At 42.6% G+C, this 27,545-nt stretch overlaps 1 protein-coding gene across 1 annotated transcript in view; it reads right to left on the bottom strand.

Moving 5' to 3' along the window:
* Positions 1 to 16,130: 16,130 nt before the first annotated feature.
* The window catches only part of LOC308693793 (uncharacterized protein), a 101,999-nt gene continuing 90,584 nt past the window's right edge, over positions 16,131 to 27,545 (bottom strand). The window contains exons 22-26 of the mRNA XM_081370891.1: positions 17,677 to 17,934; positions 17,295 to 17,600; positions 16,905 to 17,174; positions 16,732 to 16,815; positions 16,131 to 16,263 (exon numbers count right to left, since the gene is read on the bottom strand). Coding sequence (XP_081227017.1) covers positions 16,197 to 16,263; positions 16,732 to 16,815; positions 16,905 to 17,174; positions 17,295 to 17,600; positions 17,677 to 17,934 — 985 coding nt within the window. The 3' untranslated portion in view covers positions 16,131 to 16,196. The remainder of the gene's footprint in view (positions 16,264 to 16,731; positions 16,816 to 16,904; positions 17,175 to 17,294; positions 17,601 to 17,676; positions 17,935 to 27,545) is intronic.

Consider the following 27,545-nt stretch of genomic DNA (forward strand, 5'->3'; position numbering starts at 1 on the left):
GGTCTACCATTGGGGGGGTTAAACTCGCTGCATATTTATTAATTTATTTATTGAATAATTTTCTTGTGTAAAAGGTAATTTGCCGTTCCTGTTTTAGAAATACATTGTGATACTTTTACTGATTTAGGCTACTTAACGTAAATGCAGTTGTTCACTTGACTATTTATGCCATAATGACACAGTGTTTAAGCACTAGCCAGCAGTGGCAGCTTCCAATTAATTGATTTTTTGTGTGTTCAATATCTTATAAAAAAAAACTAAAAAAAAAAAAAAACTTAAAGATTAATCAATTGCATCACTGTATTGGCACCTACATGCAGCAAATGTATTATGCACAATTCAACTCTCAATATTACAATATAGGGTGGCACACTGGAGTGCAGCTTGCACCTTTATTCTGAACAGATTTCACATATTGGTGGGCATCACCAAAACTCACCATCCACTAACAAAATCTTTAAGTTTATCTGTTAAAATGTATTTTATTAACATCACATTTTAAAAACTTAACATCAAATAACAGCATTAAAAACTTTCAAAGAGAGAAAATGAAAGTGCAATTATATTATCACTTTGCATGAAATAAGACTCAAAAGTAGATAAAAAAAAATTGTGTTTGCATTTAGCCTCTGATAACATCAAATTCAGAAACTGGGAAAGTGTGGACTAGTTGTGCTTTGATTCATTTTGTCACTTTGCAAACTGCAAAAAGAACAAAAAAATTATAAAAAAATAAAAATTATGATAATAATCTCAAATTGAGCCGGAGGTGGTAAATTCCTAATAATTTACGTATTTTTGTTTTTAGGTATTTTAAGATAACTTACCTAAAATACGTTGCGCATACAACTAACGCGATCGTTATAAAGGTGTTTAAACAACAAAACACATCCACTTGCACATATTTGACAATCGGAATATCAGATATATCCTGCTATAGCTAACAAATTTGTGAAATTTTGAATAAAAAGAAATAAAAGCAGATCATCAGTCATTCATTCAGCGCTATTGTGGCTGCGGTGTGACAAGCAATGAATGACGCGTCTCCATGGGAACCATAAAGTGATAGCCTAGCTACTACTTTTAAACTTACGTGTAAAAAGGTTCAGCAAGGCTTACATTTAAATGTGTCTTTGTTTTGTTTTGAGTGTATGGTCAATAAATAAAGGAATTAAAAAGATGGGCACAAAACCTGTTTGTCGCGCCCCATTTGTCATGTCTCTATTCCCCCCCAGCAGTGGGCCGCGCACGCGCCCGCGCCTCACACTTTGAGAAACGCACCTCCGTTTGGTCAGGATTTTTCCTCTTTTTGGCTGGTGTCGACCATAGACTGTAAAAAATGGTGTCGACCAACAATGAAAAATCGTTGTCTGGCTGCCTTTCAGTGTCCTTTTTCATCTTTCCATCCGTTAGCATGCACCGTCAGCTTTCTCCAACCATTCATCCCAGCGACTGCGCAATATAGTGAACAAACTTGGTAGAGAAAGCGGGTTGGGTAATACCAAGTAGTCGGCGGTGCGGTGGGCGGGAAGTACATTACAGATTATTTAAAATATGATACTATCTTTCTTGCTGGCAAATGAAATAAAGAAAACGAACAAAAGTATTCATTCGGAATATTTCATATTTATTTTAATATGTGTGGGGGGGGGGGGGGGGGGGTATATTAGCTGGATCAGATTTTCGGGGGGGTCATAACCCCCGTAACCCCCGTGCAAATTACGCGCATGTTTGATGGTGATACAAAATGTAGGCTATATTTGATTTCATTATTTGTTATATTTGATTTAGTAATTGCCCGTTACTATATTAATTTCGTCAAATGGAATAAAATTCCAAATTTTGAACAATTTAAAATTGACGTTATATCAAAAAGTAAAAACTTAAAAGCAAGGAAAACTCTACAACTGTACACACTTTTTTTTACCCCTGACGTGTATGATTATATGCACTTTTGTATGTACAATATGTTTTGTTCTTAATAATATTCAATAATAATAATAAAAAATTAAATAAAAAAAACTTTGGTCCCTGGCCTGTAGTAGACACCGCCATCTAGCGGTCCGACAGTGTATCTGCAGAACGACACGGACAAACCGGTCACACACCCCACTGTTACCAACCACCAACATCCCTTTTCAAAATACTAGTCAACAATACAATTCACGGTAACACTTTAGAATACTGTTCCGTTATTAATGACTAATTACACAGGAACAAATGAGTTATGCAATATTAACACTCTAGTTACTATTAACTAACAAGAAACTCTGATTAACAAATTAGTAAGTAATAGTGCTTGTTGAATGTGGTGGTTCACAATTAGCAAATCATAGCTACTATTTTTTCATACCTCCCAGGACTACTAAGATTTACATACAGGTTCATTATTAATGTGAATAATGTACAATTTATAATTTATAATAATTACAAGATCATTGTAACCCACATTATACTGAATAAGGCATAACAGTAGCATTTGTTACTGTAAACTTTTTTGGAAAACACTTTACAATACAATTTCTGCATGATGCTGCAAGCACGCCGGTAGGTGACACAGTATAAGTAAGAGTAACACTGTCCAGCACAAGAACTCAATTTTTGAAATTCATTTGTTACGTATCCAAAAAGGATTGCATGCTGAGATATAATTCTATAAAATTATTTTTGAAATATTAAAGCCACAGATGATAATATTGCGCTGGCCAGTGTTATACCCAGGCCTAGCCTACTTATACTAACACCTACTGGCGTGTGTGCAGCATCATGCAAAAATAAAGGTTTACAGGATGTAACTGTTAATGCATTAACATAAAGTCTTTCCTAGAATGGGCAGTTCACGACTTTGTGTGATAAACTGGTATTACTGGTATTACAAAACATTCAGTGGCATATGACTCTCAAATACAGATGTGCCACAAACTGACAAACATGTTTGAAAAAACATTACTCACTTTGATGCGTTTAATTGATATTTATTTTAAAATATCACTAAGTTTGGCTATTTATTTAGGATTTTATGTGGCAATTACGTCAGTATAGCTGCTCAACTCATCTCCGTCACTGCTGGAGGTGTCACAACATACAACGACATGTTCTGTGACTCAGTGTTTCAGTGTCAGTGTTTCGTGAAAATGTCAGTGACACATGCCACTATCCACTGGCACATGCCAATGAAGACCGGAAGTGCCACCGGATGTGTCACCAAGCATAGCAACATGTGCCATTGGCTTCTCTGTGTCAGATGCCATGTCATTTAATATTAAAACTGCCTCTGGGTTACTATGATCTTCATTTTAGTATACTGATCCAAATAATTAGTAATTGCTTTAGCAGAATGCACTAACACATGAGTCATTACCAAACAAAACCTTACATAAACTTCAAAATCTTACAAGGATTTCAGCCATTACTAAAGATTTATCATGCTTTTCACTTTAGAATACTGATCCAAATATTGAGTAATTCCTTCAGAAGGATTCGGTAACACTTGATTTGTTACTAGTGGGTTACAATGATCTTCACTTTAGATTTAATTATAAATGATGCATTATTCATATTAATTATGAACCTGTATAGTTCTCTCAGAGGACTACTAAGAACTAAAAAAATAGATTATTGAATGGAGAACTACTACATTCAACTGAGCACTATTACTTACTAATTTGTTCATCAGAGTTTCTTGTTAGTATAGATACAAGAATGTTAATAGTGCATAACTCATTTGTACCAGTGTAGTTATTCATTAATGATGGAACAGTGTTCTAAAGTGTTACCCAATTCACTTATGATCATAACACGATATATTGACCTAATTCAACCACTTTATAAATCCCCTAAAGCAGAAATTGTTACTAATGTAATAACTTCTGCTACATTCCCTCTGTATATGTAACAGGGTTGTCTCTGCGTTGTGTTGTGTTTAACTCACGATAGACACCAATTTGCGCTTTATGATGGATTTTTATTCTGTTGACAACATAGAACATCAGTGATCAGACTCAGGAATCACCCTTGTGCATGTTCTATAATGGAGGTGAACATCAAACTTGATATTAAAATACATATAACAGTGGCACTAACAGAAATCATATAACATAGGCTACTTCTAAACACAAGTATAAGCCAGTATTAACCCACAAAATTATACAATTAATACAGTATATTCTTCTCATGGAGCACTCACTCATCGCAGCCATTCACTCTCTTAGCTGGTGCGGATCTAAATGACCCTACTGGAACCAGTTCATTATACTACCAGTTCTGAGCGGAGAGTGCAGTGTCATTAAAGGGGCCATACATGAAAATAAATGGTCCAAATTTAAAAAAGACATAGATGTAAATTGTTCATTTTGTTATTTGCAACCAGAAACTGTACCTCATATTTTTTGGCACTGTCAATACACCAAAAGGTTGTGGTGGGAAGTTTCTAAATTTATAAATAACAAATTTGGATTTAATTTTCTTTTGCTATACGAACATGTTATATTTGGTTTTTTCCCATATGAAAAGAGTCTGGAAAAGGAAGAGTATATTATTAATCTTTTGATTATTTTAGCTAAGTTTCATATTCATCGATGTAAATTTACTAATCAGAAACCTTTTTTTTTCTGTGCTATTGAAAGAATTAGAAAATTATATGGTTTCCATTAAGGACAGTACAAACAAAAAAGCTGTTAAAACCATGTATTTGTTGAATACTTTTCAGATTTTGTGAAATGTCAAAGCCTTTTATTGTTTGTTTGGTCTATTTAGTTTTGTTTTCATAAAATTTTTGTATTGTGTGTTTGTGTATCTTTAACCCTGGCATCTTTATTTTTATTTATGTACTTTTTTGTATTTTTTTTTTTTTTTTCATGTTCTGTAAATGTTGTTCATGCAATAAAAAAAATAAAAAAAAAAAAAAAACATGAAAATAAATGGAGCAAGTGGAAGCACATTTGAGCCGTTACATACAGAGGATGTAGACAAGGATGACCCATAAGCCCAGCTCTCTTTGCATTGGCTATCAAACCTTTAGCCGAGGCTATTAGATGCAACTGATATAAAGGGTTTTAGATTCGGCCCTGAAATGCATAAAATATGATTGTTTGCCGGTGATATTCTTTTATTTCTAACTAACCCCACAGGCTATGTCTCAAATAGGGGTGTGACGGTTAGTATATAACCGTGAGACCGACGGTTATAGATGAACGCCGTCATTAGAACTCTATAACCGCCAAAACCGTGTTATTAAAATATTTTTTACAAACATTTTTTTATCATAGAGAATGTTTAAATACTAATTAAAAACAATTGTTAACAGTCTGTGTTATTAGTGATCTACGTCGTTTCCAACTGTATTTGATTCTTTGCCAAGTACCCCCTACAGCCAATCATTTGAGATAGAAATAAAAGCTACGACCGGTATCACGACAAGACGTGAAATAATCACGTTGGTCCCCTTTGGAAAACGTGTAGATGTCACAGTTTAACGCCCTCAAACGTGAATCTTACACGTAATTGCCATTGAAGATATCTGTACAATTTCCTTACCATTTTATAGATTATAAATGTAAGATCCCTTCTACTCCCACACCTAAACATACCCATTTTATGGACAATATTAAAATGATAAAACGTAAGGACAGATATGTGTATGAAAATGGCATTTTTATGAACAATATGGCATTAAAAGATAGTTTGAGCCACGAATCCTACCCCTAAACCTAACCATAACCATTTATTAAAACTAACGTTACCTAGGCAACAATTATAAAGAAAAACAACAGACAGACGAGTATGATCACAATAATTTATTTATCGTTCCTAATAACCATAATATACTAACCTTACAACACTACATCGATTCACAAAATACATAAATTTTATTAGCTTGATGTAATCCAAACCTTCAGAATATTATTTGCAAGAAAAAGATCCAAACTCAGCCCTTTATCCAGTAATCGTCATCTTGACCGTAAACGTCAAACCCCGCGCTTGTTATGAATTCAAATTCAAAAATTGCGCCCTCAAGGTTACTATGGTTACGGCAATATCAAACGCTCATTGGCTCTCGCCTCGCCTGCTTCGTCACAGATTGCGTCATGCACATTCACATTTGAAATGAAGCGCGCAGCCCTCAGAGCGAACCGAACCGAAGACGGATTAACATTTTCATGGATTTGAATTAATAACTTAAATTCTGCTCTGTTACCTCATACAAAACCACTGCCAGAGAGGACTGCGACACATCGTCACGTGAACAACTTTTGGTACCGATTTTGACATTTTCTCAATAAATAAATTATTGTGATTATACTTGTCTGTCTGTTGTTTTTCTTTATAATTGTAGCCTACGTAACTTAGTTTTAAGAAATGGTTATGATTAGATTGGGGTAGGATTAGCAAACGTCCCGGGATAATGGTACGTGTAAGATTCACGTTTGAGGGAACGTGTAAGATTCACGTTTGAGGGCGTTAAACTGTGACATCTACACGTTTTCCAAAGTGGACCAACGTGATTATTTCACGTCTTGTCGTGATACCGGGTTGGACTATGATATAGTGATGTGCCATCATTATGAGATTTATTAAACAAAGGAAAAACATTTGCAATAATAAACATTAGCAATAAACATTTGCAATAATAACAAATGTATCATTACCGTGATCGTGCAGTTTAGCCTGACTGGCCCCAAACATGTTTGATAAACGAAACATATAGCCTACAGTGTGTGTATATATGATGTGTATTACATTTTAGCTAAAAAAACAATTGTAATAAAAGATTGGATCATAAGATGCGCAATATTTCGGGAGACATGGTTTTTACCACTTAATGAAGTTTTGTAGGCTAAATCATCAGACATGATTTTTACCACTTCATTAAGTTTTGCTTTGTAGAAAGCCTTTCTTTAAAACGAATTTCGTTTTGTACAAATTGTATCTTAATTTTAATAAATGTTTCATCAACCAATTTCATGTAGCCTATTCAATAAATAAAAAGAAAACATAGCAGACAATATAATAACCGCGACATGCAGGCGCGGGCGCGCCGCGTTCACTTGCATTGCATTTCATTGTGAACTAGAGCGCATCTCATCGTAAATGAATGAAACTCAGCGTAGGCCTATGCCTCATACATTAGCATTTAATATCTTTGCTGCATCCTTTCTAGAACAGACAAGGGCTTTCTTGCGGCTCGCATCAACAGAGCATTGCATCGTCCATAGACCGCAAAACAATCAGCGGATGGCGGGCGGGTGCGGCTTTGAAAAAAAAAAAAAACCATTGGTGCGGATGTTGAGATATTAATTTTATTTGTTTAATAGGCGACCAAGTAGCTAATCAGTGTCTGCTCGTTTATTCAAACTAAGTTGTCCTATAACAGACGACCTTCGCAACGCCCCAACCCCCGGCCGACGGTTATGTTATGAACCGTCACATTTGACTCACGTCATAACCGTCATCACCAATTCTGAAACCGGCACACCCCTAGTCTCATATACAGAAATAATGTGTTACAATTATAGCACTTTTTCTGGATACAAAGTTAATATTGACAAAAGTGTAATTTTGTCATTAACCCTGAGTTCGACTACTTCACTGGACGAGTTTTCCTTTAAGTGCTCACCTACTGGCATTAAATATTTGGGTATACAGGTAGATGGTAATTTAAAGAATTTCTATAAAATTAATTTGGCTAGTCTTTTAGAGAAGGTAGAAATTTAACCAACTGGATGGATCTACCACTCACATTACTTGGTAGAATAAATGCAGTTAAAATGGACATTTTGCCCAAATTTTTATACGTTTCAATCTCTCCCAAAATTAATCCCTAATTCTGATTTCTCTTCTCTTAATGGGTTGATAAGATCATTTATTTGGCATTGTAAAAAACACATAGAGTCAGCCTTGATAAACTGGCTTTGGACTGGACTGAGACTTCCCAATTTTAAGATGTATAATTGGGAAGCCAAATCCAGGTATTTAGCTCAGATGTTTGCCTTTCCCTCTTGACTGAATATGGAGAAATCTGGGATAAAAGAAGAGTGTCCTGCCAATATCTTATATATACATGAGATGACAAATTGACCAAAAAAAAAAAAAAGAACTAACAATCCCATGATTATTCAGACTTGGTAGAAACTGCGGTCTCTGTTGGGACAGGTAATTTTCTTTCCCTTCAATCACCTTTATGAGGGAACAGATTGCTACCAATATGTCATCAAAACCAAAATTTTAAGATATGGGCAGATAAGGGAATTAGACATTTGGAGCATTGTTTTGATGATGATGTTTAAATGTCGTTTGAACAGTTAAAAATAGATATGATTTGAGTAATAAAGAATTGGTTATCTGCAATTACAAGATTGTTCAAAGGTCAAAGCAAAAATGTATCCTAAGATGCCAGATTTGACATGTATAGAGCAACTCTGTTATTCTGATAAACCACTATATAAAACAATCTCTAGAATATATGAAGCTCTGATCTCAAATCAGCCTTTAGATGACCCAGATAAATCCAGAAGGAGATGGGAGCAGGATTCAGGGTTTTGAATAGATGGGGAACTGTGGGGTCAATTATGTAAAGATGAGGTCACCTCAACCCTGAATTCTAGGTATAGATTAATTCAGTTAAATTTGTTTACACCAGCTTTACTACACTCTATCTAGATTATGTAAATTTAACAACAGTATTTCACCCCTCTGCTTCAAATGTGGGACAGAAGAAGGAACATTTTTGCATTCCACCTGTGGTTGGGTCCTGAAGTTAAGGTGTTTTGGGTGCATGTATGTGATGTATCAGATTCATGGAATTGATTTTCCGATGGATCCAGAGGTGTGTTTATTAGGTGATTTTACCAACTCTAACCTCCGAAACAGTCAAGCTATTAAGCTTACTGAAATGTTGTTAATAATAGCTGAAAAATGTGTTGTTTGAAATGGAAGGCAGACACTGATGTGCCAGTTGGATTGTGGTTGTCGGAAATTTGCAGCTGTGTCCCCTTAGAGATCACATATTCAATGAGAGGCAGGGGGGAATTATTTGATAAAATCTGTTTTACATTGTATCTCCCTTTTCCCTTTTTGTTTGTGTTTTTTTGTTTTGCCTCGTTTGTGTCTTGAGTTTTTGAAAAAAGCTAAATAAAATTTCCCCCCCAAAAAAAAGAACACAGGAGACGAAGTACAACAACATAAGCAAAGTTCATTTAATCTTTTAGGAGCGTCTTTTCTAGTTCTCAGTGAGAAACTCTGACCAGCTCTAATTCAACAAGTGCTATTATACCAAAGCAGTCAACGAAAATTACTACTCAACAACATCATGAAAAAATACTACTTAACAACATGTAATGAAAATCTTAAAATGGAGACCTCTTCTTATCTCTATTTGTGAAGACAACACAAGATTTGATTAAAGAGTAACAAAGTGATTAGGAAAATGAACAATGAATAATAATAAGCAAATATACATATAGAGAGATAACAAGATGAAGATGAAGTACAACACGTTTGTTAGCTAAGGTTGGGTCTAACTATACATTTTACTGCATGATAACCATAAGTCTTGCATTTAACTTTCTTACAGCTCAAATAAGTGTATTAAAACAGTCTGAGTATATTTACATCCTGTTTTCGGACGAAGTCCATAGTAATCGATTGTCGAGTTCACGCGCATAGGTTTAGTACCTATGATCACGCGCGTGAACTCGACAATCGACTACTGTGGACCTCGACCGAAAACAGGATGTAAATACAGGTATGTGCGCTGGCTGAATAAACATCATTTTTATTCATATCTTTCACATCTACTGCAGTCAGATTCACCCGTGTTGACTCTGAAGGAATCATCTAACATGGCTGTGCACTTGTAATGACACATCAAGGATGTTAAGAGGCTAAAAGCAGGTTTAGTACTTGCCCCATTGAAGTCAACAGGGTGCAAATTTTAAAAATAGAATAACGTCTCGGTTACGTATGTAACCCTCGTTCCCTGAGTAGGGAACGGAGACGTTACGTCGGATGACGACGAATGGGGTTTCGCTTAGAAATCCTATCATCTTCGAGTATTAAAACACGAGCCAATGGCAAAGAAATGCCATGGGTCTGCGGAATTTGCATAGCGTAACTCCGCCCCACCCTGGGGGTATATAAGGAAGTCGCTGGCAAGATGCAGATATGTCTTCGCTGAGGAGCCGAGACTGAACTCAGGCGTTCCAGCGGTACAGCGGAAGTGGCAGGGAGACGTAACGTCTCCGTTCCCTACTCAGGGAACGAGGGTTACATACGTAACCGAGACGTTCCCTTTCGTTGTCACTCCGAGTTACGTCGGATGACGACGAATGGGGTTCCCGTATAATCACGCCACCTCTCGACTGTCTTCCAGTGCCCTGCGTAAGTCTGAGCTCCCTGTCGTGAAACTAGCACGGACGAAGGAGTCCTACTTAACACAGGGATACCAAGGTACACTGGGAAGCATATCCAGTGGAAATATGCAATCATGCCCAACCCGAAGGGGGGGACTTGGAATACACATATGACCCCGAAGGGCTGCATACGGAGTAACACTGGGGTGTCCAGCCGCAGGTGGAATATTTCAACCCCAGGGGTGGCAAGGTGGCTTGCCAAGGGAAAGACACATGCTCAAAGAGGCTTACAGTGGAAATACACATGTGGGGGTCGCCAAAGGGGGACCATGCACATGGAGGCACCTAGCCAAGCGCGAAAGCTGCCCGTGGCATAACTCTGGCGTTGACGTCGTCAGTGCTGGAGGAGACTCAGGGCTTATGAGGCTCACCTGAGGAAATATCGCACGTATCCCGTCCGTGGAGAGGAATGGCGAGCAAGCGAAGACACCTGAGCAGAATCTAGTACCGGCTAGTTGAAGCGAGTACATGAGAAGAAACTGGCTCCACTCGGAGATTGTAGAATCTCGCAAATGTGTTAGGTGTCGCCCAGCCTGCAGCTCTGCAGATGTCTGTTAGCGAGGCGCCATGCGCTAGAGCCCAAGAGGATGCCACACTCCGAGTGGAGTGGGCCTTCACACCAAGGGGGCATGGTCGACCTTGCTGCTGGTAAGCCAAAGCAATGGCGTCCACTATCCAGTGAGACAACCTTTGCTTCGAGAGAGCCTTTCCCTTCAGCTTCCCACCATGACAGACAAAGAGCTGGTCTGAGGTCCTGAAACACTGCGTTCTGTCTACGTAAGCACGGAGGGCGCGTACTGGACAGAGCAGTGCCAAGGCTGGGTCTGCCTCCTCCAAGGGCAGCGCTTGCAGGTTCACTACCTGATCTCGAAAGGGTGTGGTAGGAACCTTGGGCACATATCCAAGCCGGGGTCTCAGGATCACGTGAGAGTTAGCCGGCCCGAATTCCAGGCACGCTTCGTCAACCGAAAATGCCTGCAGGTCCCCTACCCTCTTGATGGAGGCCAATGCAACCAGGAGTGCTGTCTTCATTGACAGGAACTTAAGCTCCACTGATTGCAAAGGCTCAAATGGAGCGCTCTGCAGGGCAGTTAGAACCACTGAGAGATCCCAAGAGGGTACGAGGGGAGGACGAGGAGGATTTAGTCTCCTCGCTCCTCTCAGGAACCTGATGATCAGGTCGTGCTTCCCCAGAGACTTACCTTCAACTGCTTCGTGATGTGCGGCAATGGCGGCAACATACACTTTCAGGGTGGAGGGAGACAGCCTTCGCTCCAACCCTTCTTGCAGGAAGGAAAGCACGACACTGATCGGGCATTTCGTGGGTTCTTGTTGTTTAGAAGAACACCAGCTGACGAAGAGGTTCCACTTCAACGCATAGGCATGTCTCGTGGACGATGCTCTAGCGGAAGTGATGGTAGCCACCACCGCTGGTGGTAGGGTACTCAAACCTGCCTCGTCCCGTCCAGGAGCCACACGTGGAGGTTCCAAAGACCGGGACGAGGGTGCCAAAGGGTGCCCCGTCCCTGAGAAAGGAGGTCCTTCCTCAGAGGAATTGGCCAGGGAGGTGCTGTCGCAAGGAGTATGAGTTCCGAGAACCAGGTGTGGCTGGGCCAGTAAGGAGCAACCAACATAACCTGCTCCTTGTCCTCCCTGATCTTGCGCAGGGTCCGCGCAAGAAGGCTCACTGGGGGAAACGCATACTTGCGTAGGTCCCGCGGCCAGCTGTGCGCCAGTGCATCCGTGCCGAGCGTGCCCTCGGTCAGGGAATAAAACAGGTCGCAATGGGACGAGTCGTGGGAGGCAAACAGGTCTACCTGTGCGTCGCCAAACTGATCCCAAATCAGCTGAACCGTCCGGGGATGGAGTCGCCATTCTCCAGCGAGAGGCTGAACTCGAGACAGCTCGTCGGCCGCCTGGTTCAGGTGTCCCGGGATATAAATGGCTCGAAGCGACCTCAGATGCTTCTGACTCCATATGAGGAGGTGGCGGGCGAGTTGCGACATACGGCGGGAGCGTAGACCACCCTGATGGTTGATGTACGCTACTGTTGCGGTATTGTCTGATCGGACTAGTACGTGCTGACCCCTGAGCAACGCATGGAAGCGGTGCAGAGCGAGACGTACAGCCAGCAACTCGAGGCAATTGACATGCCAAAGGCGTTGGGGTCCTGTCCAGGAGCCCGCGGCAGCATGTCCATTGCACATGGCGCCCCAGCCCGTGGAGGAGGCATCTGTTGAGACAACAACATGCCGGGAAACTCGTTCCAGGGGCACTCCGGCCCGTAGAAAACTGAGGTTCGACCACGGGGTGAAGGTCTGACGGCAGGCCGGAGTCACTGGGACCCGGAGCTTGCCGTGTTGCCATGCCCACCTCGGGACTCGATCGCGAAGCCAAAGCTGAAGCGGTCTCATATGAAGCAATCCGAGCGGCGTTACTGCGGCTGCGGATGCCATATGCCCCAGGAGCCTCTGAAAAAGTTTCAGTGGAACCGCACTCTTGCCCTCGAACTGGCGAAGACAAGTCAGCAGTGACTGCGCGCGTTCGCTCGTAAGCTGCGCGCACATGGCGACCGAGTCGATTTCCATACCGAGAAAAGAGATCCTCTGCACTGGGCAGAGTTTGCTCTTTTCCCAGTTGACCCGAAGGCCCAGACGAGCTAGGTGCCGAAGCACAAGGTCCCTGTGTTCGCAAACCTGGTCTCGAGAGTGAGCTAGGATCAGCCAGTCGTCGAGATAGTTCAGGATGCGAACCCCGTGTTCCCGGAGGGGAACAAGGGCTGCCTCGACGACCTTCGTAAAGACGCGAGGAGACAGGGCTAGCCCGAAAGGGAGAACCGCGTACTGGTATGCCCGCCCCTCGAAAGCAAACCGTAGAAACGGTCTGTGTCGAGGTAAGATGGAGACATGGAAGTAGGCGTCCTTCAGGTCGATCGCTGCAAACCAATCCTGTGGCCGCACACACTCGAAAATGCGTTTGGCCGTGAGCATCTTGAACGGCAGCCTGTGAAGGGAGCGGTTCAGGACGCGCAGGTCCAGGATCGGTCGTAACCCACCCGATTTCTTCGGAACAATGAAGTAAGGGCTGTAGAAGCCGGACCTCATTTCGGCTGGAGGGACAATCTCGATCGCACCCTTCGCCAGTAGGGTAGCGACCTCCGCTCTCATGACAGGGGCATTGCCACCGACCATAGTGAAGCGGACTCCGCTGTAGCGGGGAGGAGATCGCGCGAACTGAATCGCGTAGCCGAGCCTGATGGTTCTCGCGACCCAGCGGGACAGTCTGGGAAGCTCTAGCCAGGCCTCCAGAAAGTGCACCAGCGGGGTCATACGAACCACAGACGTTCCGTCGGGGGTGCAGCGAGGCGGAATGACCGGCCCAGACATGGGTGGCATAGCGGCCCGGTGCGGGGGCACGGTCATTAGCCGCGTCCTGCCAGAGGAGGCCAGGGGAGGACCAGCGTCCCACGGGGGCGTGCTCTGGCAGGGGTCTGGCGACAGAGGGGGATGAGAGGAGCGTGGCCCGTGGGCGGCGCGTGCTCTCATCCGCACACTCCGTGTGCTCAGAGATGGGGTAGTGAGTTCTTTCTTTAACCATTTTAGGGTGCTGCCCGTCGTGGGACGAGCAGCGGGGATGGGAAAACCAAGGATTCTCCCCCGGCCCTCCACCGGGGGAAGGAGCGGCCCTGCAACCGACTCCTGAACAGAACTCAACGCCATCTCTGAGCAGCCCGTCTCAGGAGCGCCGTTTGGCCTGGCGTTTAGCGGGGCACGGGGCGGGAGAGGGCTGTGGCGCCTTCCTACGGCTTCCTCTCCGACGCGACCCGGAAGCAGCGGACTGCTGGGGCCGATCGGGAGGGGCGGGAGCCGCAGGAGGGCGCCCTCGGCGGCGAGCGGGCTGAGGCACCTGTGCCGACGACTGCGCTGCCGAAGCAGCGGGCCGCCGGGGCAGGACGTGTTTTAGAGCCTCAGTCTGCTTCTGGGCAGTCGAGAACTGCTGGGCAAAGTCCTCGACTGCGCCGCCGAACAGGCCAGCCTGGGATATGGGGGTGTCGAGGAACCGGGTCCGCTCGGCCTCCCGCATATCAGCCAGGTTAAGCCATAGGTGTCTCTCCTGGACCACCGAAGTGGCCATCACCTGACCCAGCGAGCGTGCGGTCACCTTCGTCGCTCGGAGAGCAAGGTCGGTGGCGGCACGCAACTCATCAAAGAGTGCTGGGTCAGACCTCCCCTCGTGCATGTCACGCAACATCTGGGCCTGGTAGACCTGGAGTGTCGCCATGGCATGCAGTGAGGAGGCCGCCAGCCCCGCAGCTCTGTAGGCCTTCGCCACAAGGGTGGAGGAGAACCTACAGGCCTTGGAGGGGTGCTTTGGGTCCCCGCGGGAAGAAGCACTCTGAGGACACAACTGCATCGCAACAGAGCGTTCAACCTGGGGAACCCCAGTGTACCCTTTGGCAGCCCCCTGATCGAGAGGAGGCAAGGCGGAGGAGGTCGCCGAGCGATCGCGGGAAGACAATGGTGCCTTCCAGGACCTCGTGACCTCCTCATGCACGTCCGGGAAGAAAGGCATTGGGGTTGGCCGCCGACGCGGATCAGCAGCCGCACCCAAAAACCAATCATCCAGCCGCGAACGAACCGGCCCAGGTGGCGGGGACCACTCAAGACCGATCGCCGCGGCGGCCCGGGAAAGCATGGCCGTCATCTCGGGATCAGACTCGGGCAATGCTGGGACACCCGAGGGTGGCAGCACAGCCGAATCTTCACTTCCCGAGGACTCCTGCCCACCTTGTGATGCAGCAATCGACATTGAGTCTTCCTCTGGAGCGCCGAATGAAACTCGCGGCAAGTCAGAGGACTGTACAGCGGTTTCCACTCGGACGCTCGCGGGTTGCACGGGAACAGAGGGCAGTGTGGAGCGTGGAATAGTCGGCGCTTTGTTCCACACTGTAACCCTCAGATCACCCTGGCCGCCAGCCGAAGTACCAGCCCTCTCGGGACCAGTAGATCGGGGTGCGGATGAGGGGACTCTCACATTAAGATCATTGAGTCTCGATCTCAACCGTGCGATGGGCATGTTCCCGCAGTGGGAACATGACTCATCCACAAACGCTGCCTTAGCGTGCTCAACACCCAGACACACAAGACAGCGATTGTGCCCATCAGAGTCAGACACAAATAGACCGCAACCAGAAGTGCACGGGCGAGGCATCTTTAAAAAGACGTGCCGCGTGCAATGCTCTTTTATGAAAGGAGATTTCTCCGCAGAGTGTTGAAGCGACCAGGGAGAGAACACACAAACTCTGGCAGATCACTGCACAGATCAGCAGGGAATGTGCACTCGCTGGAACTCGCTGTCACACCAACACCTGGAGAGAGGCTCGTCTCGAAGAGATGAAGAGATGAACTCAGGATTTGGCTGTGGAGTGAAGTACATCAACTTGGCTCCGAAGCGAAAACATATCTGCATCTTGCCAGCGACTTCCTTATATACCCCCAGGGTGGGGCGGAGTTACGCTATGCAAATTCCGCAGACCCATGGCATTTCTTTGCCATTGGCTCGTGTTTTAATACTCGAAGATGATAGGATTTCTAAGCGAAACCCCATTCGTCGTCATCCGACGTAACTCGGAGTGACAACGAAAGGGAACTCGGTGTAGGCAACACCGATTTTTGTCGTTGTTCTCTGTATTGACAGCACTCCAAATTTACAAAAAAATGAGCTCAATGTTAAAATTGACCGGAGTTCTCCTTTAATAATGAATCATCAGGATACGGTCCAGGATCTTCACCATATTTCAAATCTCTTGTCTCCGATGAACTCCTTTTTGTCTCTGACTTTGTTTCCGAACAGCCTGAAAACACAAAATTGACCACAATAAGACAGAGCCTTCAGTCAACAAGCTAAAGTATTCATCATAAAGTATATATTAAAGTATATTTGTCTAAGTGGAACATTTGTATTCTAAGATGAACCGCTGACATTTATGAATGACTAGTCATTTTTAATGTACACTTTTTATGTATACATATATAAAAATACAGATTAATCAAATTCAAATGCTTAAAAAAAATGCTTGTGGCCCTTCAACAATTAGGATCTAAAACTAGCATTGCTTGCAGTTTTTTTTTACTTGTTGTGATATAACAATTATTCAGTTAATAAAATTACAGAAAACAGATATGACTTTATAATATAAAAATCTAATGATTTATGTTTTGTTTAGTTAAATCACTAAAACTTCTGTTTTATTAATAAATGATGTGGGTTAGAGGGTTAATAAACATACAGAAGTAAAAACACAGATCACACACACACTTACCGCACAGTCTGGATATTGCTGTGAGTGGAGACGACGCTGTGGATTCTCTCTGCTGATTCATCTGTGATATTATTGTGACTCACACTATAAGAAGAAATGAGACAGAAACAATAAAATAACAGAAATAAACACGTTTAGTGTTTGTCTATTGCTGCCGTGTCTCTGTAACTCACTCCAGAGTCTGAGTTTTGTGCAGATGTGGCATCAGCGGCTTCATGCAGTGATCAGTGAGTTTGCAGTGACTGAGATCCAGTTCTTTCAGCCCTTCAGAATATTCCAGAAACAGCGCCAGCTGTTCACAAGCGCTCGGGTCCATCTGAGTGTGACTGAGGTCCATCTCTCCTCCCAAGGCCTGTGAAAGAGCCTCAGTCCTCCTCGAAGAGCCTCTCTGAGATCCATCTTTAATACAAGCCAGAAACTGCAGCAGCAAAGCTTTACTACAGCTGATGAGAGACAGGAGAACACAAAGACAAACATGAGAATAATATACAGGGAGTTTATATGGAGATAAATAATTGTACTGTGTCATATCAGTAATGAAAGGGATCTGTCAGGTTTCTCACCTCAGCTGGACTCGAGGCAGGATTGACCAAAGTTGTTTCAGGGCCGTATCAGAGATCTCACAGTCCTGTAAAATCAACTTCACAACACTTTGGGTTTTCTGAAGCACAGATAAGATTATTTTACAATCTTTATTTGTGAGTATCAAATGTTGTTGATTTTCCAGTGTGTCTGTTAAATCCAGAGCCGAGCAGCAGGAGAAGTCCAGTGTGTTGTGAAGAGCAGAGAGCAGAACAGATGCTGTCTCCTGCTGGAGATCAGAGGAACTGCAGCAATGAAGCAGCTTCAGCAGCAGCAGCCTGTCAACACTAACACACACACTGTTAAAGAGATTCTTGAGCAAAACAACAGCCATTATAATATCAGTGCTTTAAATCTGCTAACCTGAGTTGTGTGACTCTGCTGAGCAAAGGCAGAAAGCTCTCCAGCTCCTCCTCTGGTACGGAGGTCCAGAGCAGATTGAGTTTAACAGTGTTGCAGTTCTCGAGAGTGAAGCGCAGGGCAGCGCAGTGAACAGAGTCCAACACTCTGCCGCTCAGATTGATGTCATTTCCTGCTGAACTCATCAGACTGGACACATACTGAGGAGAGCGAGACTCGTAAATCTCCATAATGAGGGACAGAGTAAAGCTAGGGCTCAACCTGTGGAGAATAAGATCATCAGTAAAATCTACTTGAATCAAAGTCACTCAGTGAACACAGAGAAATAAACTACATGTTCTTTAATAGAGAAGCAATGGATGCAATTGAACTGTTTAGCCATGATGTGAATATGTAAAGTGACCCAGAAATCTAATGTGCCACGGGTCAGCCTGCAAACTTTCTAATAGGAATTTAGAATAGTGGTTTTCAATTCATGAGTAAATATAAAGTCTGTGGAAAAACATTACTTCAAAAGATTTTGTTCAACGACAAAAATTACATAGTCTTTTCTCAAACGAGCGTTTCTTCAATGATTGAGAAATAAGCCAGGAGCAACCAGAGGCAACTTGTTAGCAACTTATGTTTTTAAAGTCAAGTCAAGTCAAGTCAAGTATTTGTATAGCGCTTTTCACAATACAGATTGTATCAAAGCAGCTTCTCAGTATTAAATTAAAATAATACAACAAGGTTTGTTTCTAGTGGAATTTATGTAAGGGATAATGTATAGTGAGCCGGTTGTTATAGTGAATAACAACCCCGACAGGCTGAAGGGGATGTTCAGATCAGCCTGAAGGGGTTGTTATTCACTATAACAACCGGCTCACTATACATTATCCCGCTTATTACATGGCTACCTACAAAATAAATAAATAATTTGACACAAATTATTTATTTAAAAAGGAGTTTATTGATTTATAAACGATTGTATTGCTTCCGCCAAAGAAAATAGTCTGTTCCGCGTCCATAGCAACGCGCTGTTTTTCATGGCAACGGTCTGTTATACATACAACCGGCGTAGCGTCATAGAACGTCTCTGAAAAGGTTCACGCCCACTTTTAGGGGAAAACAATCCGGCGAGCGCCATACACAGTAACGGATTGAGGACGTGTACTAACCCTTACAAACAAGTAATTTGTATTTAAAAAAAAATTTCACACAGTAGGCTACCCCTATTATGTATTTGTATTTAATTATTTTTTTCCACACAGTATTTTGTATTTTTTATTTTATTTTAAATACATTTCCATGTATTTATGCCCATCTCTGCCTGCCATCATCATCAATATCTTGCTGTTATGGAAATATCATGAATTACGAATGATGCTATCGAAAGCTAAATCAGGCTAGTTGTATAGCTGGACAGAAACGTGCACTCAGTAGCTACTCTAAATATAAAGACACAATATTATACATTTAAAGATGTTTACTTATTAAAACCGTAGTAAAATCATTCACTGGCTACCTGGTGACTCGATGAGGTACGAGTAAATGTCCGGGTAAACCACTGGGTGGGGTTGTTAGACCAATTTGACGCTGGTAGAATGAAACGGGATATGTTTTTAAGTTGCCCAAATTAAGTTTATAAATGTATCGTTCACGCTCTATGGAAGGCAGGGTGGACATATAATTACCAGGGATTAAAGTGAAAAAAATTCTTCTGACTGAAATTTTTTTTAGGCCAAGTCATATTCCTTTAACTTTTTAAATAGTCGAGACCAATAGCGTTTTAAGGGGAGATGTTTTAAACCGCTTTAATATTGCCAGTAGGCGTATTTTAAAAGCTATTTTAATCTATGAAAACCAGGCAGGGAGCATACTAATATAATTATAATTTGCCTATATATTATATATATATATATATATATATATATATATATACAGTATATATAATATATAGGCAAATTATAACATGTTTACACAAAATTTGTTAACACACAAGTAAGTTACTTTTCCCCTCTACTTAACATGAATTGTAAGAATATGACTAATAGTAAAGACTAGTTCTAATAAATAAACATTAGGCCTATGCTAAAGCTATTAAATAGCAGTCCCAAACTAGTTTTTGTTAATACAATGTTGGTATGAGCCACTACAGTCATTTAAAGATATAAAAAATAACACAAAGAAAAATAGTGGCATTTTGGGGTTAATATGGAAACGACAGTTACCATGGTGAATACACAATATTAACAATAACTGTTAATGAAACATAAACTGCTCCTGGTGAATAGAATGAGAATCATACCTGCATTACTTTTATTTCATGTAATTTACAACGTAACGGCGTTGCATGCTCGTAGCTTCTTTTGCACTTGATCAGTGAGGCAATACACTGGCACATTTGCGCGTGCAATTGAGTGTGCGCTACGAACAGGAACGGCTGACAGGACAAGAAAGTCCGTTTTTCTGAGGTGAAAAACTTTATTTCAGCGTACACTTATGTCACTGCCTGCCTGGTAGTTCCTATTGTGCTGGGTTTTCTGAAGTAGTCATGATTCGCCTCTCATAACATAACATGCTCTAAACCAGGGGTTCCCAAACTTTTTAGCCCGCGACCCCCATGATAAATGCGCTGCTTCCAGTGGCGGGAGCTTTTTCCTCAGCGCCGTCAACAGATAGAGCGTTAACTGTACGTACGCACACACCGCCGCCGACTTGAGCTGCAAAGAAGCTCTGGCCGTCCTGTCAAGGACGCTTGAAAAGTACGGGGAAGCTTGACGCTTAGCCGCTCTGAATAGTGAGTGCGCGCGCTCTCTCTCTCTGCTGCTCGTCAGAGGCAGAAAAGCGCGTGCGCGCTGAAAATTGCATATTTTGGTATGAACATTCACCCGCCAGTGTGGCGGATAGCCTTTTGAGATTTACTCGCCAAACAGAAAATCTACCCGGTGTGATCGTACGTGCGAAAGGGTTAAATTAATTGCAACAAAAATATATGGGGCCTATATATTTTTTCCACTTTTTTTTATATAGAAATCATCGACCCCCACTTTGGGAACCACTGCTCTAAACACGCACGCAGAGTGGAGGAGGAGGGGCGGGGGCGCGGGGAGCAAGTATCACAGAGCAAATTTGAACTATATCGATGCGATGGTCTAATTCCATATCGCATTTAAAAAATATATCGATATATTTTTTATATTGATATATATCGCCCAGCCCTACCTGCATTAAGTGTGTCACTGAAATATAGTTCTACCTCAGCGCTCAGCTGTAGCCTTACATGCACTTTCCGTGAGCGGTAATTGAAAACCCGGAGTGGATCATGAGCGAAGTGATTACAGAGTGCCTAGAGTGGAGAGAGGAACGTGCTTTTGCTCCACTCCAGGCTTTGATCACATCCCCCTCAGCAGGGTGAATACACCTCGTCTTTCCTTAATTTAAGACCTATTCAAACTAAAATTAAGATATTTATTACACTATTTGAGAAATGAAAGCCTATTTACGGCCTTAAAATTATGAAAAGTGAATTTAAGACTGTAAGGACAGACTGGAACCCTGCAATTGACGGAAATCCGTCATAGACTTGCTGCAATTAACGGAAATCCGTCGTAGCGACGGAGAACTTTAATCCCTGAATTACTCAACGTATTTCATCTAAGTGATTTCTGAAGTTATACACGTCTGCCGGCTGTGTACGGACGTTGTTTTGTGCCGCTATTTTGTATTGAAGTCTATGGGAAGTCTGGCTTGTTTTCCCCTAAAAAGGGGCGGTTACGAAATTGACAGTTAAGTTCCCGGATGTGCCGGTTGTATGTATACTTCGCAGCGGTTGTGCTTGCTGTCACAAAGCTTTGGGTGTCTATAATGTTTATTTCCACTAGATGGCGCTTGTGTACTTCAACACTCATTTATTTCAGCAACTTTGAATCAGTTTATTCTGTATATTTTTATATTTCGATTATTTTATAATGCTTGTTGTGATTTATATACTCAACTGTTGTATATTTGAGCAATAATTATTCTTTCGAAGAGTTTTTTGGGTATATTTTATTTTGTTCCCATCGTGCCTTTGTATGTCACTGCCTGTTTTTTTGCCACGAACAATGAGTCAGAACTGCGGTCGGAGTTTGACAGAGCAATTTTGCTGATCATATAAAACGATGTAATCTTCGCAAAGTTTAAAGTATTTCTCTTTATGATCATAAGTCATGCAATCAAGAAGCTTCAAGATGTAACCCCCTCTCTTAGCTCACAAGCAGGCAAAAGTGGTATGTATTTTCTGTTTATGTACGAGTTTAAAGTCATGTGTGTTTTCCATGTAACTGACTGTATGACATGTTTTTTGTTGTATATTCATCCTTTTTACTCAGTTCTACGGTGTTGATGTTGATGTCTGACTCCAGAGAGCATTAAACATCAGTTAAAAGAACCTCAGCCTTCGTGTTGTGACTAAGAGCGGTACAGTAGAACACTTGCTGCGTCGTGAAGGCCAACAGCATCTGATCGTAAAGCTGCACGAGGAAGACGGCCATCAAGAGGCGCCACGTGTTGAATGAGGGAAGTACAACATAAAAATATCGCAATTGACTGACTGAAGCAACCAGTGGGCAAGTAAAGGCTGAACAAGCAAGCACTATGGAAGTTAGTGACTTGGAAGCAGCACAAGGTCTTGTGAACTGTCGCTGAAGTTTCAATTGCTCTGGTATTTCCGTCATCCTCATTCTAAGATAAAGTTGGACATTTTTCTATTATCGTTTGGCTTATTAAGAAACTAAAGGAACTAGATAGATGGGCAATTGTGCAATTGTGTGAATAAGACTAAGATTTTAATTTTCTGTTATATTCAAGTGTTTTGCATACTTTATAATTTAAGCGTGTTGATATTCACATTTTACAAGTTACAAGTTTATACCTTTACTACTTGACAGTTCTGCAATTGTTTATCATTTACATGATTGGATCACTTAAGTCTAGCTAAGATAATCGCTTTACACTAAACTTTAGATTTATTTTGAACTCTTTGAATATTCACATTATAGTGCAACACAGGTCTAGCATGTCATACACAAGTGAAAAAACATTGCTGCCTACTAAAGAAGTCAGCTCTACATACCCTACTGCACAAGACGTAGACAATGCAGAGCAGGTTATCCCACCACAGCAGGCTGATATAACTGAGCAAGTTGAAGTGGCTGCACAAGTACAACAACCTCAGATTGGCGAAGATATAACACAGCTCCCAGATATTAGAAGTCAGCGAGCACGCACGCTTACCGAGAAGGGTAAAACACTGCAAGACGCTAGACTAAACGATCTGAAAAGAAGCTTTGAGCAGAAGTATAGAAGGTGGAAATATCACATCAATGGTTTGAAAAGAGCCATTAAGAACAATGATGATGCAGAATTGATTTGTGAAGTTGTGAGCGCCATTAATGCCATTCAGTCTGAGGTCGACCATATTTATGACGATATAAGAAGCATCACAAGCCCGGAACCTGAAATCCGAAGGAAAAATGACACTTGTCTTGCCATTACTAGTACTGCAAATGAGAAGTCTCAGAGCTTTCTCAACGGTGATCCTAAGGAGATTCCTTGGCCTGATTCAGATTCAGTGTTTGAAGCCACGGTGTCCAGCATCATCTCAGCAACCTCTAGTAAGTCAAAGTCTGTTTCCAAGATGTCCAGTCAATCTTACAGTGATTCTTTGCACAAAAAACAAGAAGCAGCAGCTGAAGTAGCGGCTACACAAGAAGTGATTAAAATAATGAAGACACAACATCAACATGAAGAGGAAATTAGGAAACTGGAGGCAGAGGATGAAAGGTTAACAGCAGAAAGAGAAGCTCAAGAAAGAGAAACCGAAGCGGATAATGCAAGAAAAAGGGCTCAATTTATTTCGGAAAGCACTGTTAGGAAAATAAAGCTGGAAGAAAAGAGAAAGGAAGTGGAACGGTTGGAGGAACTAAAAAGACATAACGCAGCACAAGCAAGGCTGCAGGTTTATGCTGAAAGCATCACAGGTGATCAGGGAGAACGGCGTTCTGCTCCTCTTCTTCAACAAAGACAAGAAGACTATGATTTTCAACCAAGCATTCCTTTTTCTCTCTCTAAGCCGTTAATGCTCGCACAAGACACTGCTCCTTTCAACCAACCCTCTTGTTCCTCTCAAAGGTTACCAATTCCCCAAGCTCATATCTCTCAGTCAACTTCATTGCCTGTTCCCAACGAAGCTTCTAATGACCTTGTGAAGGCACTCGCTGAAGCGATTACAGCCAACAGGATCCTAATTCCAGAACCTGTTGTTTTCTCTGGAGATTCCCTAAAGTATAATGACTGGAAGCTGTCTTTCCAGACATTAATTGATCGCAAGAACTTGCCACCTCAAGAAAAGCTCTACTTTCTACGCAAGTATGTAGTTGGTCCGGCCAAGAGAGCTATTGAAGGACATTTTGTGGCTGGAACAGAAATAGCTTACACGGCAGCCTGGAACATCCTTGATGACCGGTTCGGCAATCCGTTCGTAGTTGGCAAATCTTATCGTGACAAAATACAGTCTTGGCACAAGATTGCTACCAAAGACAGCAAAGATCTCCAGGAATTTGTAGATTTCCTTAGCAGTGTTGAGTCAGCCATGCCTTATGTTCAAGGTTTACAAGCTCTGAATGACTGTATTGAAAATCAGAGAATATCAGCCAAATTGCCAGACTGGTTAAGTTCACGTTGGAATAGAGCAGTCACCAAGTTTCAAGACGAATACAAGGGGTTCCCAGATTTCAAATACTTTGTTGAATTTCTCAACAAGGAAGCTCGAATTGCATGCAATCCTATCACGTCACTGCAAGCAATAAAGCCAGCAGAGCAAGAAAGGTACAAGCAAACAAATCAAGATCATAAGTTTCAGCGGAATCGCAACTCAACTGCCAAGACATTCACCACTAGTTCCAACGAGGAAAGGACTAGCTTTATGTGTGTCTTTTGTAAAAGATATGGCCACACTCTTCATAAGTGTCGTAAGATTATGGAAAGACCGATTGAGGAAAGATTGAAGTTTGTACAGTCTGAGAAGTTGTGCTTTGGCTGTCTTAAGACTGGTCATAACTCCAGAAGCTGCACCTCTAGGAGCGTGTGTGAAAAATGTGAGAAGTGTCACCCAACAAGCCTACATCAGGACCGTTTAAATAAATCCCCAGTACAAAGATCTAAAACCAGTCAAGATCAGATCAAGGTCAATCACGGATCTGCAGATAGAACAGCTGAATCACATAAGGTACAAGAGTCTAAGCCTGTGACTTCGAACAGAGTAGTTCAAGAAAGGAACGGCACTCATACCTCATCGATCATTCCAGTTTATGTCTCAACAACAGCTGAACCAAGGAAGGAGATTTTAGTGTATGCCTTGCTTGATACTCAGAGCGACACTACTTTCATTCTAAAGGACACAGCTGAGACACTTGATATCAGGAAAGAGCCTGTCAAACTCAAGATTTCTACAATAACATCCAAAACGAAGGTTGTGTCCAGTCACAAATTGAATGGACTACAAGTAAGAGGCTTCCGGTCCGAAGTGAAAATAAAACTTCCAACAACTTACACTAGAGACTATATACCTGCAAATAGATCTCATATACCCACATGTGAAACCGCAAGGAACTGGCCTCATCTAGAACATCTGGCAGATGTAATGGCTCCTGCACTTGACTGTGAAGTAGGTTTGTTAATAGGATACAACTGTCCTCAAGCCTTACTTCCCAGAGATGTTCTCAGTGGCAATGAGAATCAGCCATTTGCACTAAGATCTGTGCTGGGCTGGAGTATCGTTGGATACAACCATGACGACAGTTATCAAGATGAAATCGGTGTGAGTCACAGGATTATTATGAAGCAAGTTCTGCCAGCTGGTGATCCATCTCACAAACTCAAGTCTGAAGTCTGCTTTGTACAGAGGAACAAGGTAAAAGAGATGATCACTCCAGCAGAGATAATGAAGGTTTTTGAGTCAGACTTTGTAGAAAGGGATAATGAGGAAGTCTCAACGACACAAGAAGACTTAAGGTTCTTGGCTAAATTGAATGAAGGCATTAAGCAAACGCAAGATGGACACTATAAGATGCCATTGCCTTTTAAGGGTGAGAGGCCAGAGTTGCCAAACAACAAAGCATGTGCCGAGCATCGACTCAGATCTCTAGAGAAGCGTTTAAGGAGAGATGAGCAGTACCGAAAGGATTACCTGGCTTTCATGAAGGACATAATGGCAAGAGGCGATGCTGAAAAGGTCCCAGAGATGGAGTTAAGTAATCAACCAGCATGGTATATACCTCACCATGGAGTATATAACCCGCAGAAGCCAGGCAAGATTCGCATCGTCTTTGATTGCTCTGCAAGATTTCAGAATACTTCTCTGAATGAGCATCTACTGACTGGACCTGACCTCACAAATACCCTTGTTGGAGTCTTGTATCGTTTCCGGAAAGGGCAAGTTGCCATCATGTGTGATGTGGAGCGTATGTTCCACCAGTTTCATGTTGCTCCAAAGGATCGGGACTACCTCAGGTTCCTATGGTGGGAAGATGGAAACATGAAAGCCCCACCATCAGTTTTTCGAATGAAGGTCCACTTGTTCGGAGCGGCCTCCTCGCCTGGATGTGCAAACTTCGGCCTCAAATACCTTGCCGTACAAGGTGAAGGCAAGTTTAATCAAGCCACAGTGAAGTTCATACAACATAATTTTTATGTTGACGATGGCTTAGCAAGTGTAGACACTGAAGCAGAGGCAATCCAGCTTGTAAAGGAAGCCAGGGGTCTCTGCAATACCGGGAAGCTTCACTTGCACAAATTCATCACCAACAGCAAGACTGTGATCGCCACAATTCCAAAGGAGGAATGTACTGAAGGGGCGACTGACTTTGACTTGTCTCTAGGAGAGCCTAAAGTAGAGAGGGCGCTCGGAATCCAATGGTGTGTAGCTTCAGACGAGTTTCATTTCAGAGTGCTAGTAAAGGAAAATCCTTTTACTAGAAGAGGAGTGTTGTCTACGGTTGCTTCTATTTTTGATCCTCTTGGATTCGTCGCTCCCTTCATTTTAGTTGGGAAAAGTACCCTACAAAAGATGTGTCAAGATAAGATAGGTTGGGACGAACCACTTCCTGATGACCTCAAGCCGCATTGGGAAGCTTGGCTGCGAGACCTCCATAACCTGTCTTTGGTAAAGATACCACGTTGTTATGTGCCATCAACATTCAAGGACGTTCAGCAATATGAGCTACACCATTTCTCAGACGCCAGTGTGTCAGGCTATGGAGTATGTTCATACCTCAGAGCTGTAACCATGTCTGGAGAAGTCTACTGCACTCTCGTTATGGGTAAAGCTAGGGTTGCTCCATCAAAGGTGGTAACAATTCCCAGACTAGAGCTCTCAGCTGCAGTGGTTGCCACAAGAATTGGTGATTTGCTCAAAAGAGAACTGGAATTGGATGGCATCCGTGAATACTATTGGACCGACTCCAAGGTTGTCCTTGGTTATATTAACAACGCTGCACGACGTTTCCATGTATTTGTAGCCAATCGAGTTCAGCAAATCAGAACAAGCACTGAGACTAGTCAATGGCGATATGTGGCTTCAGAACAAAATCCAGCTGACCACGCCTCTCGTGGGCTCACCGTAAAGGAACTCATGGGATCGAACTGGTTTACTGGTCCAAGTTTCCTATGGCAAAGAGAACTCCCTAAGGAAGACATTAAGGTGGGAGAGATTAATGATGAAGATCCGGAGCTCAAAAGGACACAAGTTCTTACGACCAAGGCAAGAGAAGAGTGGTGTCTGTCAGATCGCCTGCAAAGGTTTTCAGATTGGAAGAGGGCAGTGAAAGCCATAGCTAGACTCAAACGCTGTG

Source organism: Scardinius erythrophthalmus (assembly GCF_964197995.2).
Source record: "Scardinius erythrophthalmus genome assembly, chromosome: 7".
NCBI lineage: Eukaryota > Metazoa > Chordata > Actinopteri > Cypriniformes > Leuciscidae > Scardinius > Scardinius erythrophthalmus.